The sequence below is a fragment of the Amaranthus tricolor genome, chromosome 3 (assembly GCF_026212465.1).
Source record: "Amaranthus tricolor cultivar Red isolate AtriRed21 chromosome 3, ASM2621246v1, whole genome shotgun sequence".
NCBI classification, from domain to species: Eukaryota; Viridiplantae; Streptophyta; class Magnoliopsida; order Caryophyllales; family Amaranthaceae; genus Amaranthus; species Amaranthus tricolor.
In genome coordinates, this window is record NC_080049.1 from 25,583,778 (window position 1) to 25,595,942 (window position 12,165).

Sequence of the window (12,165 nt, forward strand, 5' to 3'; positions counted from 1 at the left end):
TTTTTATTTTTAGTAAACGTATCTTCTATATTTTCATTTGTCTTTCATTTCTCTTCCAATCACTATTAAAATTGCGTCCATAAAAAAAAACAATCAAAATTGATTCAGAAAAAAAATTAAATAACGGCACATCAACTTTTTCTTTAATTTCTCCTCCTAAAAAAAATAAATCTATTTCTTCTCCACCTACCTGAATTACTTTTCTCAGTCTGTAGCAAGAAATTAAAGTGATAAAACTTAAACATGTCTAAAGACCAAAAAGTAGCCCTTCTAAGAAAGAATGATGGTGGGGAAGAACAAGAACATAAATCAGAAAAAGAGTTGCAAAACTATGGGGATGATGAAAGTACAATTATAAAGAGAGGATGGGTTGAATCTAAAAAGCTATGGCATGTAGTTGGTCCATCAATTATAAGTAGACTATGTTCATACACTATGTTGGTTGTCACTCAATCTTTCGCCGGACATCTCGGCGACCTTGAATTGGCCGCCGTTTCCATTGGCTGTAATGTCATTGTTGGTTTAGACTTCGGTCTTCTGGTATGTCTTTATTTCTAGATGCAACTAAACTAACAATAATGGTAGTATTAGAGTACATAATGTTAAATTAAGCTGAACTTGTTTTGAATGCTAGTATTTTTTACGGGGAAACACGTATATGATAAAGGAGATATCATTTCAAAATTATATGGTAATAGAAAAAAGAGCTCTTGTAATAATTTATAAAGTGTGTGCACCATCTCGACGTGGATAAATCATATACTAATAATTATATTAGTTAGCTATTCAACTCATGTATGAGCAAGAGTGTCTCACGGTGAAACCATCTCACCCGAGAATATGTGATCGATATAAGTATCTTATTTTGCACAAATTTATTCCTTCCACCGGGCCTGACTTATGCAGGATATCGGATTAATAACTCATATTATAAGTAATTCTAAATGAATAATTTATTTGCTCTTCTAACAATTTAAATGATTCTAGTTGGGAATGGCAAGTGCATTGGAGACGTTATGTGGGCAAGCATACGGAGCAAAAAAGTACTACATGTTAGGAGTATACATGCAAAGGTCATGGATTGTACTCTTCGTATGTTGCATCCTTTTGTTACCCTTGTACATATTCGCCGCCCCAATGTTGAAGCTATTAGGCCAACCGGAAGACGTAGCCGATTTAGCCGGCGTGGTGTCGATGTGGATGTTACCACTTCACTTCAGCTTCGCCTTTCAATTTCCGTTACAAAGATTCCTACAATGCCAACTTAAAGCCGGCATTGTAGCTTGGGTCTCAGTGGTTGCATTGTTGGTGCAATTATTGGCGTCATGGTTGTTTGTATCAGTACTTAAGTGTGGCATAATTGGTGTAGCCGTCACCCAAAATTTTGGGTGGTGGGTCTTGGTTTTCGGGCTATTTGGTTACACTGCTTTTGGTGGGTGTCCTCTTACTTGGGTCGGTTTCTCTATGGAAGCTTTTTCGGGTCTTTGGGACTTTCTTAAGCTTTCTATTGCTTCTGGTGTCATGCTTTGGTAATTTTTTTATTCCAACCCTATTTTTACAATTTGGTCGTTGTTTGATAATAAACAATTTTAAAATACATAAATTATTAACAAGTTTACTTTGGTTTGTTAATTGTTATGTTTATTGATTGTTTATTGACAGCTTGGAGAATTGGTACTACAAAATATTGATATTATTGACCGGAAATTTAGAGAATGCTGAGATTGCCATAGATGCCTTATCAATATGGTACTGTATTTTATATCTTTGTACAATTTTTATATTCCTTAAAGATTTAATGGTTGTATTTTTTATGAAAAAATAATTCACATGTAATCTCGCATCGAAAAATTAGAGATAAGTTGACTAATGTATAAGTTTGATAGGTTACTCCTTCCATTAAAGTTTGGTTTTGGGATGTAACCTCATCAGACTTTTGTGCAAACTCTCTTCTCTTGTGCGAATTTTATATATAAATTCAATATGAAAAAATTATCATTTAGACAAAGGGAAGAAGAAGGAACAACGAGAATCGAATTTAATTTTTTACCTTGAGAAAGCGACATATGTTTTTCAAGTGAAATCGCTCATATTTTAAAGTTTTTAGTAGCTTTTGAATGGTCTTTTAAGGGCATTACATAACAACTTGAAGAGTTTGTATTAAATAAAGCCCTATAAATGACCGGAAGGGTTGTTTTCTGGAGTAATGACTTTAGTATAAAATGCAACAACTATTGCTATTATTATTATATTTTATTCTATTTATTTTGCTTTATTTAGTGAAAAAACTATCACATGGTTTGCTTGAGTATGAAAGAACATGGAACAATTTGTCTTGTTCACTTTGTTTGTGGCTTTGACAGTATGAGCATCAACGGTTGGGAATTGATGATTCCTCTGGCCTTCTTCGCTGGCACCGGGTAAGTCTAATATCCCACGTTAATTTCCAGTACCTTTTTTTATTGTGTCAGGAAAAATTACTATCTAAAAAAAATTTTTTGTTAAAAAAAATCCAACAAAAAATTATTGCTAAAAGCTAGCTGATTAAAATATTTCCTTGCAATACCATTAGAGCTGTTCAAAAGTGATCCGACTCGAAAATTCGATCCGAAACTGAAAGTAAACTGACCCGAAAATTCGATCCGAACTGAAAGTAAACCGACCCGAAAATGTGTTCTTTTTTTTTTAAAGGTTTATCGAACCGATATTACCCGACCCGAAGCTATACCCGAACCGGTTGACAACCGAAAATGAGAAAATTGAACCCGAGTCGTAACCGTTTTTTCTAACCGACACGTAACTATTAACCGAGATTACCCGAACTTAATAGTGACCGACCCGAGTCATATTCGACCCGAATCATGCTCAAAATCAAACTCGATCCGGCTAAAACCGACTTAACCCGAACGAAGTTTAGATCGAATTGCTGTAAACCTGAACCAATTTTTTACATAGAAGTATGATTGACTCATATTCGATCGTCTTATTAGTTATTCTAATAAAGTCATTAATAAAATAAATTTTATAAATATATGGTTTCATATATTTAGAGTTAATAATCAATGGTCAATATTTATTTAACTACTTTTAATCGAATTATATGAAAATTAATAGAATTTTATAATTTTAATTTCCGGTCAAACAAGTAAAAGTAACAATGTAATAATGATCACTAATTGATTTACATTTTCACTATTTTGCTTTAAGTAAAGGAACCTTATTATTAATCAAAAAATGACTAACAACTTAATCTGATATTGACTCGATCAATAGTAATTAGTAATTCGCAATTCGTAGCCGAATTCTACTTGAAAAATACCCAAATCCGATCTGCATCCGGTAAAACTGAACCAATTATTAACCAATGACAACCCGAGACCGATTGAAACTCGACACGAACTTCAACCGACACCGAACTAATGCTAACCCGATAGCTCGAATAACCGATCTTCAACCGAACCATGACTAACCGACTCGACCCGACCCGAGTATGACCCATCGCAACACGCATCCGAAATATAACCGATCCGAAATACAACCGAATCGAATGACACCCGTCCGAAACCGACCCGATTACCCGAATGAACACCTCTAAATACCATAATGGTTTTTAACCCTTAATATCTCTACTGATATTTAAATTAAAAATAAAAAAAATTGATAGTAAATATTAATAATTTTTGTTTGCATTGAGTTAAATCAAATAAGATTTTAGTTGACTATATTTTAACTTATAGATTAACAATGTTGAAAATACTTCATATGCAAGACAAGATCCCACGTCGATAAAATAGTGAGTTGTTGACTTGCATATATATTGGATGAGCTAATCTTCCTATTACCATATGATTTTGGGAAACAATGAATCTCACCAAGTGTGTGTAAGTCAATGCTCTTGACCCATGAGTTTGTGGGCCCGAGCCCACGGGTGTCCCGCGTCCACACGAGTGGGCTACATTGAGATTAGGTGACGAATTTGTCACGACTTAATAAACAATATAATACAAATTAAAAGTGATAAATAAATAGTGATATAAAAAAGTAAATGAAATTTGTAGGAAGAATAAAAGAAAATAAACATGTTCGACTAAAGTTTATATTAGTAAAATAAAACTCAATTAGGAAGGACTAAAAAATAGTGATAGTAGTTTATGCATTGTTAGATGTAGTAATTAATGTATGACAATGATGAACAGAGTAAGGGTTGCCAATGAGCTTGGAGCTGGAAATGGAAAAGGAGCTAAATTTGCAACCTTAGTTTCAGTGACTACTTCAACTGTCATTGGATTTTTCTTTTGGTTGTTGGTCTTATTTTTCCATGAAAAGATTGCTTTTATTTTCTCCACCAGCCCACCTGTTGTTGAGGAGGTCAAGAAACTTTCTGTGCTATTGGCCTTCACCATCCTGCTCAATAGTGTTCAGCCCGTTCTGTCTGGTAATATTTTATCTTTAATTATAGTCATTATATACAAATACGAGCAGAGCATAAGCTGCATTTACATTGTTAACTTAAAAAGCTTTCGTATATGTTAAGAAATCAACTCAATCAAAAGTTTAAGCCGATGATTGAGGCCTTATAATATATTATATACTCTAATATGTCTCCTCACAAGAAAGTCCTTTGAATTAGAAAATGTGGATGCAACACAAGACTTACTTGTACTCTTGTTTTTGTTGACATTATTTGTAGGTGTTGCGGTAGGATCGGGTTGGCAAAGTACAGTAGCTTACGTAAATCTCGGGTCCTACTATTTACTTGGTGTACCACTTGGATTTTTGATGGGGTGGCAATTTAATCTTGGGGTTATGGTAAAGTAACCCTCTTACTATACATGTACTTTTCCTTTGTTATTATTATAATAATATTTACTTTAATTAACGAAAAATTTATAAAGACTTGAGAGAGAATTTAATTTTAATTAGGTAATTATTCTCAATTTTTGATTACTAAGTATATCTAATTAATTACAGGGTATTTGGGCCGGAATGATTTTTGGTGGAACAGCTGTTCAAACAGCAATATTAGCTATTATCACACTTCGTTGTGATTGGGAGAAAGAAGTAATGCAATACTCTCCTTGTCTCTCTCGACTTATATTGATTTTCGTTTTAGTTTGTCTATTGAAAACAATCTCTTTGTTATCACTAATAAGGATTAGATTGCTTCTTAAGTGGAAGCCACTTAATAGTATTGGAGAAAATTCCCTCGAAATATATTATGGCAATGAGTGGATAGATCATTCTAGGTTTCTAACCCTTTATAATAAAATTTTCAGGCTCAGAAGGCGAGCATGCATGTAGAGAAGTGGTCAGCGAACATCTAACAAAGTTTGGAAACTGATAAGCCGAAATATCAAGAAAAGAAATGAGAATTTTTAATTTTTGGCAAACTACTTATTGTACTTACAATTTCTATCACCACCAAAAATGAAGGATAGAAAAGTATTAATCTCATGATAAGTAACAAGCTTAAATAATTATAATATTCGGTTGATGATGATGATAATGAATTAATGATAATGTAATCGATTTTGTCGCAATGAAGATTGCATTAATTCAAGTTCATCTTTCTTGAATATAGGACGTAGGTGTCATAAGGATATTTTTTGAAAAAGTACGTGACTTGAGACTTGTGTAAAAGAGTTTATTTTTAAAGATTAGAAGTAATAAACTATGATTAGTAGACCTTAAACATGTATTGTTGAGTGGTAAAGAGCACTCCAAGTCACGAAGGAGACACTCTTATTGTGTGCATAAAACAAGTGTATGGCGTGTGTCACATGGGTTTGTCATTTATGATTAAGGCAATGTAGCACACAACAAGCTAGATCAAGATATGAGGGCATAGGGGAGACTATAAGGGACCTTGAAGACTGTGCAACAAAGCTGAAAAAAACAACAGAAGGCAGATGGCAGCCACTCGACCGAGCTTATGCAGGCCCCCCTTTTCGCGCATGCTACTTGTTTGTTTCTGTTTTGATCCATTACTTCCTAAGTCCTCTGTTGCCTATATATGTGTATATGTTGTATGTGTTGATGTAGAACGAAGCTAAAAGCTAGAGTCTCCCATTCTTCATCCTCACCATACTCTCTTTAATTCTCTATTTAATGGATAGCTTACACGTACTAACTCCATTGATGTAATTCCTTCAACATTGTAATGAGTTTTCAAGCTTCTCTATCCTTTAAACATATAATGATCATTAATGGTGAACCACCTTAAGTCTTGGTGTTGATGTTTGCTTTACTTTTATTGTTTAAATCACCTTAGTACTTGCATATAACCATGGTTCATTAGTACACCTTTAAGCCATGGTCATTAACCTTTCGTGCCACCTTTAGGCCCACGCATCCGCATTCGTTAGCCTACTATAACATTTTTCATATAAGTTTTTATGTACCTTTTAAAATGACCATTTAATGCGACTAAATAGCCAAAAATGTATTTGCAAGACTTACTTGTTGCATGAGGGTTAAGTACAATACTTCTAAAGTGTTTGTTATTGATATTAATTGGTGGTAATGCAATGAGTTTTAATATTAGTTTTCATATAAACTGTTACATAATTCTCATGATAGTGGATTTGTCACTGGTTAGTCTAAAGGAGAACCTTCACCTCCTCACAATAAGACAGACTCCTTGAGACTCACCTAGCCATAAAAAGCCCTCCTTAGTATAAAGCAAACTTTTTGGGGCTCATTAGCCTAACCAGGTCCTCCTCAATATAAGTCCAACTCCTTGGGTTTGATCTAGTCAAGGAGGTCTACGTTAGCATTATTCAAATTCCTTGGGCGTTATTAGTCAATGAAGTCCTCCTCAGCATAAGTCGGACTTCTTGGAGCTCATCGACAAGTTGTCAAATCATCTAACCTTGCTTTTCTCTTTTCATAACATTCACAACAAGCTGGCTATAACTTACCAACTTTCGGGTCAAAAATTCAACCACGCAGAGCCTCAAAATACAACTTATAAAAACTTAATCTAAATCAATTACATAAATACTTTGCTAAGCTTTCAATAATTCCCAAGTTTGGAGCAAAATGCACACAAAACAAAAGAATCACTAAAGTGAACATAAATCCATCAAAATGACTCAAACTAGATCACTTGTCTTAAAACAAAATGTTAGAGTATATAACATATCCTGGGGCCTCAAGCTGATGGTTGAGGCCCCCTCACACGAGAGCCCGTTGGGCTAGAAGTGTGAAAGCGCATAGACGCTGAATATTCCACATTAAATAAGCGGTGGTTGAGATTTGTAGTCTAACACAAAAATTCACATACATGTTTAAAGGTTTTTAAGAACAACATCCCTTATTGCTAGTAGCTTTGTCATAACATCTTCCATTTTCATTCGTTCTTGGGGTGAGTCCATTGAACATCTCACTCCAATTTCAATAAGGGACCGTATGCACTTCATAAACTTGTCATTTTCTACACATTTTTCAACTTGATTTCCGTTACTTGTGGCATTGTTGAAGAGTCTTGGGTCAATTATCGTCTCCAAGTGGTCATGTACACCTGATTTTGCGTACTTATGAAGATCTAATCCATCCTTCAAAGTGTTATCAGTGGGTGTTTTTGCAGTCATCATCTCTAGCAATACAATGCCGAAACTGTAAATGTCACCTTCTTTCGATATCATACTTCCAAGGCCATACTCTGTCAAAAATTTATGAAACCTTATGCATCAGAGCAAATACTTGTGAATTGGCAAAATAAATTCATCACTGGATGATTTTCAATGTATTTTTCATTTGCAACAAAATTCATTGGTTGTTTGGCAAACGGCAGTTAGCTGTTGTCGTGTTGGTTTGTTTGACCAGTTCGAAGTGTTGGCTGTTTTTGTTAGTTTGAAAGTAAGTTGATAATCCAACTGAAATTGTTCAAGGAGATGTTTGGTAAAACAAGGTATTGGTCGTTGGTTTTTTTCATTATCCCAATACAATTAACCGGCTCCACGTAGGGTGGGGTTTGGGGGTCAGATGTACACAATCTTACCCTTGTTAGTGTACTAACGAAGACTTTATTTATGACTGACCCTTAATGACAAACATTGTGTGCATCTTCACATAAATAAGATATTCAAATGATTTAGTGAGCCATTTTCTTTAGTCTATTATAATCTGAAATCATAATGCTAGAAGTATAAACTTACCTCATTGAAATAATGGACAAAGTTAGTTAACAAGCTAATCAAAAAGTCAACCAGAGCATATTTTTCTTTTTGGCTTAAAAGCCGGCTTGAGCCAGTTTAAAAGCCATTTATCAAACAAATTTTCGTCTTTTTGACCAGACAACAAATCAAATATCAAAAGCCAACCAAAAAGCAAACATATGAGTCATTTACCAAACGCCCGGATTAGCTAAAATATGAACAGACTGCAGTTTAAGATGTGCATCCAGTTTGCATTTATAATGTAAGCTTAACTTTCTTATTACCTGGAGCAGCATATCCAACTGTGCCTTTGACTGAAACGGAGCTATTTATACTCGCAGCATCATGTAAATGAAACCTTGCTAATCCAAAGTCCCCAACATGAGCAACCATGTCGTTATCGAGCAATATGTTGCTCGGTTTGAGGTCGCAATGAATCACAGGAACATCACACCCATTGTGCAGATAATCCAGTGCACTTGCCACATCAATGGCAATATTAACTCTTTGAATAAGGCTAAGAATTCTGGTTTCTTGTTCATCAGTGTGAATCCACTGCTTAAGGCTTCCATTGTGCATGTAATTATAAACCAGTGCCTTAAAATCATTACCCCGAAAATCAGTACTCGAGCAGGCAGTGACGATCTTAAGAAGATTCCTGTGACGGATATTTCTCAATGCTTGGCACTCCGCCATGAAACTCTTCGTTGCCCCTCGCTGTTCAAGGCGGATAATCTTCACAGCCACAACATTATTATTCTCTGAATCGAAGATTGCTTTATAAACTGACCCGAACTGGCCTGCACCCAATAAGTTTTGTGCAGAAAATCCATTGGTTGCTTTCAGAAGCATGTCATAAGATACTTTTGGGAAGGGCTCTATGAAATTCAATGGTGATTTTGCTATACTATTACTCGGTTTCCTCTTGAAAAGGACAAGAAAGCACGCTGATGACACCATCAGCACACAAACTATGAAACAAGCTACTGCAATCATCAAAATCGCAGTAACAGACATTTTTCCTCGTCGTTTCGAGCCTCGTTTTGGTCTAGCACTTGGTGGGCATCTAGGTAAGTGAAGCATAGAAACTCCTCCACAAAGGTTTTTGTTTCCACGAATTGTCAAAGCACTTAGATTTGCAAAAATACCCGTCCTAGGTACCTCGCCCTCAAAATGATTAAACGATATATCTAAGCCTATCAACGAGGGATTAGACAGAAAAGTCGGTATTGGGCCAGACAATCTATTATGAGAAAGGTTCATGTAAATCAAACTATTCAATGACTTAAACGATTGAGGGATCGATCCAGTGAAAAAGTTCCCGCCCATATAGAGTTCAACAATGCCAATGCAATTTCCGAGGCTCGTGGGAAGTTCTTCAGAGAAGTTGTTATCCGAAATATCCAACAACACCAAATTCTTCATTTGCCCAATTTCTGTTGGGATGGCTCCTTCGAGATGGTTACAATCTAAATGTAGCTCGACTAACATCGAAGAAGATTTGAACAAAGAAGAAGGTAGAATCCCATTAAGGCTATTTTCTGAAAGCATTAAGTATAACAAATTTTTACACTCTCCTAGACTAGATGGTATGATCCCTTCCAATCCATTGTTGTATAAACTCAAAAGGCTCAATTTTGACAAATTCCCAAATGAATTAGGAACATTTCCTATGATATTATTGTCATGGCCCGTAAAAATTTCTAAGTTTACGAGTTTCCCTACCACAGGCGGTATGTGTCCGGTTAGTCGATTACCTGCCAATGCTAGTACCTTTAAATTAACAAGGTTGAATAATCCTGATGGAATGGTTCCTGTCAAATGGTTATTCCTAAAGTTCAAAGAAGTTAGTTTGGAAGACAAGTTCCCAAGAAAAGTGGGTAGGACCCCACCAAAGTTGTTCCTACCACATTGCAGCTCTTCTAAGTGACTACAATTCACAAAAGATCTTACAAAATTTAGGTCATCATCTTTGTTTGTGCCTAAGAAATTACGATTAATGTTAAACCAGACCAAATTCGGTATGCTTTCAGCACTAAACAATACTTTACCAGTAAAATTGTTAGAATAAAGATTCAGGATCTGAAGCTGTGTAAGGTTAGAAAGTGAGGCAGGAAGCATTCCATGGAAGAAATTATCCGCTATATGGAATTCAACAAGACGAATCAAACAAAACCCAATATCAAACGGAAGAATCCCATGTAGTTGATTATGGTTCAAATCAACCTTTCTAAGGTTAGAAAGGTTATAAAAGGAAGGAGGAATTGTACCTGAAATTCTATTTTTAGCAACACCAAAGATGACTAATTTAGTTAGTACCCCACCAATGTTATTTGGAATGCTTCCATGGAAAAAATTATCATTGGCTGATAATAATTGCAATGAACTAAAGTTCATGATTGTATCAAAAATATTACCCATAAGTCGGTTTTTGAAAAGTGATACACGCTCCAAATTAGACAGAACATAAAGCTGAGAAGGAAGGATTCCACTAAGATAGCCATTACCTCCTAGACCAAGTAACTTGAGATTCGAGCATCGAGATATGTTATCAGGGATTTCACCTTCAAATTGATTGTTTTCAAGACCAAGATATCTTAAATGAACCAAGTGACCAATTTGAGATGGGATATGACCCTTAAAACTATTGTTAGTTAAAAAAAGACTATGAAGGAAAGTTAAGTTGGAAACATAAGGAGATAAAGTACCAACCATATTTTTAGAGGAAAGGTGTAAGCCAACAACTCTTTGTGGATGTTTGGTGGTACAAGTGACTCCATACCAATTACATACAGGATTAGTGTCATTCCATGAGCTTAAAACACCATGAGGATCAGATGTAATCTGGGATTTGATAGCTAAGAGGGCATCATGGTCTACACTATTTGGGAAGACATTGTTGAATAAGATCAAGAAATGGATCAGCAAATTTAATGGTATTATTAGATTTAGATTCATGTTTTGGATTTAATTTTAGATTTGGAATGAGATAAATTGTAGTTGTTGAATGATTATTGGGATTATTAAACATCATTTGATTGATAATTAATATTAATTTTATATGTCATCCGCGTGTTATTAATTAATTACTTATTAAAGTTGTATGGGAATGAATGGAAGTCTATTAATTTAAATCAAGCCCGGTTTCTGGTGAGAAAGGTCTGAAAATAGCTCCATTATTAACTAAAAGTTAACTTTGGATAATATTTTCTGGGAATTGATTAATTAGTTTCTAGCTTTCTTTACCGGGGCGTTGGTGGAAGAGAGTAATTTGCTTTATTTTTAAAAAGTTCATGGCCGGTGTAGACTACTACGGGATATACTAATTATAGTAATCATGAAAGTTGCTGGTTATAATCTTTATAGTAATTAATCTAAGATTCTTGTATTGCTTGTGCTTATCCCCTATCATGCAAAAATAAAGTAGTCGGATGTTTGGTATTCTTGAAATTGAGTTTTGTAACTTTGAAAGCATAAGTTAAGGTGAAGATTGTTGTGAATATGGACTACTTATGTTCACCAAATAAGTTAATTAATACTCTCTCCGTCCTATTGAATTTGCATTATTTTTCATTTTAGTCTGTCTCATTTAATTTGCATCATTTCTATTTTTGAATAATGGATCACCACTTTCTTTTAATCTTATTCATACATTATAACTCTCTTTTAATTTTATTAACACAATTTATTCTCTTTCTTCATTTATTACCATTTTCTTAAAAATACACTAATTTTTCTTTGATGCAATTTAAAGAGGACGGAGTAATAAAGCTTTTTAGAATGGTTGAGAAGGCAATTAAGTATGCTCTTGGGATTGGTTGAAGGAGAATAATAGTACACACAATCACACAATAATTGGGTGATGAAAACTTGAAGAGCAAGGTCACAACTATCATCGAACAAGTGTAGAAATATCACGACATCGTATGGGAACCTTCGCAATACGGGGAAGATGCAAAAAAGGGTCTAGAAGGCTATTGTGATGAAACATTAAACATTCTTAAAG

At 34.7% G+C, this 12,165-nt stretch overlaps 2 protein-coding genes across 3 annotated transcripts; one reads left to right on the forward strand and one right to left on the reverse strand.

Annotated features, from left to right (window-relative positions):
* On the forward strand, positions 1–6,223 carry LOC130807755 (protein DETOXIFICATION 27-like). 2 transcript variants are annotated; one of them, XM_057673077.1, is made up of 8 exons: positions 2–540; positions 988–1,529; positions 1,663–1,749; positions 2,364–2,420; positions 4,197–4,435; positions 4,691–4,809; positions 4,972–5,061; positions 5,277–6,223. In XM_057673077.1, the coding sequence occupies exons 1-8, from the start codon at positions 244–246 to the stop codon at positions 5,322–5,324; spliced, it is 1,479 nt and encodes a 492-aa protein (XP_057529060.1). In that variant the 5' UTR covers positions 2–243; the 3' UTR covers positions 5,325–6,223. The 2 variants fall into 2 exon arrangements, with proteins under 2 accessions (XP_057529059.1, XP_057529060.1); XM_057673076.1 differs by having other exon boundaries at positions 1–540; positions 4,972–6,223.
* Positions 6,224–6,231: 8 nt separating this feature from the next.
* LOC130807754 (probable LRR receptor-like serine/threonine-protein kinase At3g47570) lies at positions 6,232–12,113 on the reverse strand. The gene is made up of 2 exons (XM_057673075.1): positions 8,444–12,113; positions 6,232–7,663 (listed from the first exon to the last, which is right to left on the reverse strand). Exons 1-2 carry the CDS (start codon positions 11,115–11,117, stop codon positions 7,290–7,292), a joined length of 3,048 nt encoding a protein of 1,015 aa, XP_057529058.1. The 5' UTR covers positions 11,118–12,113; the 3' UTR covers positions 6,232–7,289.
* Between the last annotated feature and the right edge of the window lie 52 nt (positions 12,114–12,165).

Excerpts from the sequence above, each read along its gene's own strand:
- LOC130807754 (XM_057673075.1), bottom strand. The coding sequence starts at position 11,117 with ATGAATCTAAATCTAATAATACCATTAAATTTGCTGATCCATTTCTTG. Across the intron at positions 7,664-8,443 it reads AGTTGGATATGCTGCTCCAG|AGTATGGCCTTGGAAGTATG; the intron begins GTAATAAGAAAG and ends AATTTTTGACAG.
- LOC130807755 (XM_057673076.1), top strand. The coding sequence starts at position 244 with ATGTCTAAAGACCAAAAAGTAGCCCTTCTAAGAAAGAATGATGGTGGG. Across the intron at positions 1,530-1,662 it reads GCTTCTGGTGTCATGCTTTG|CTTGGAGAATTGGTACTACA; the intron begins GTAATTTTTTTA and ends GTTTATTGACAG. Across the intron at positions 4,810-4,971 it reads AATTTAATCTTGGGGTTATG|GGTATTTGGGCCGGAATGAT; the intron begins GTAAAGTAACCC and ends AATTAATTACAG.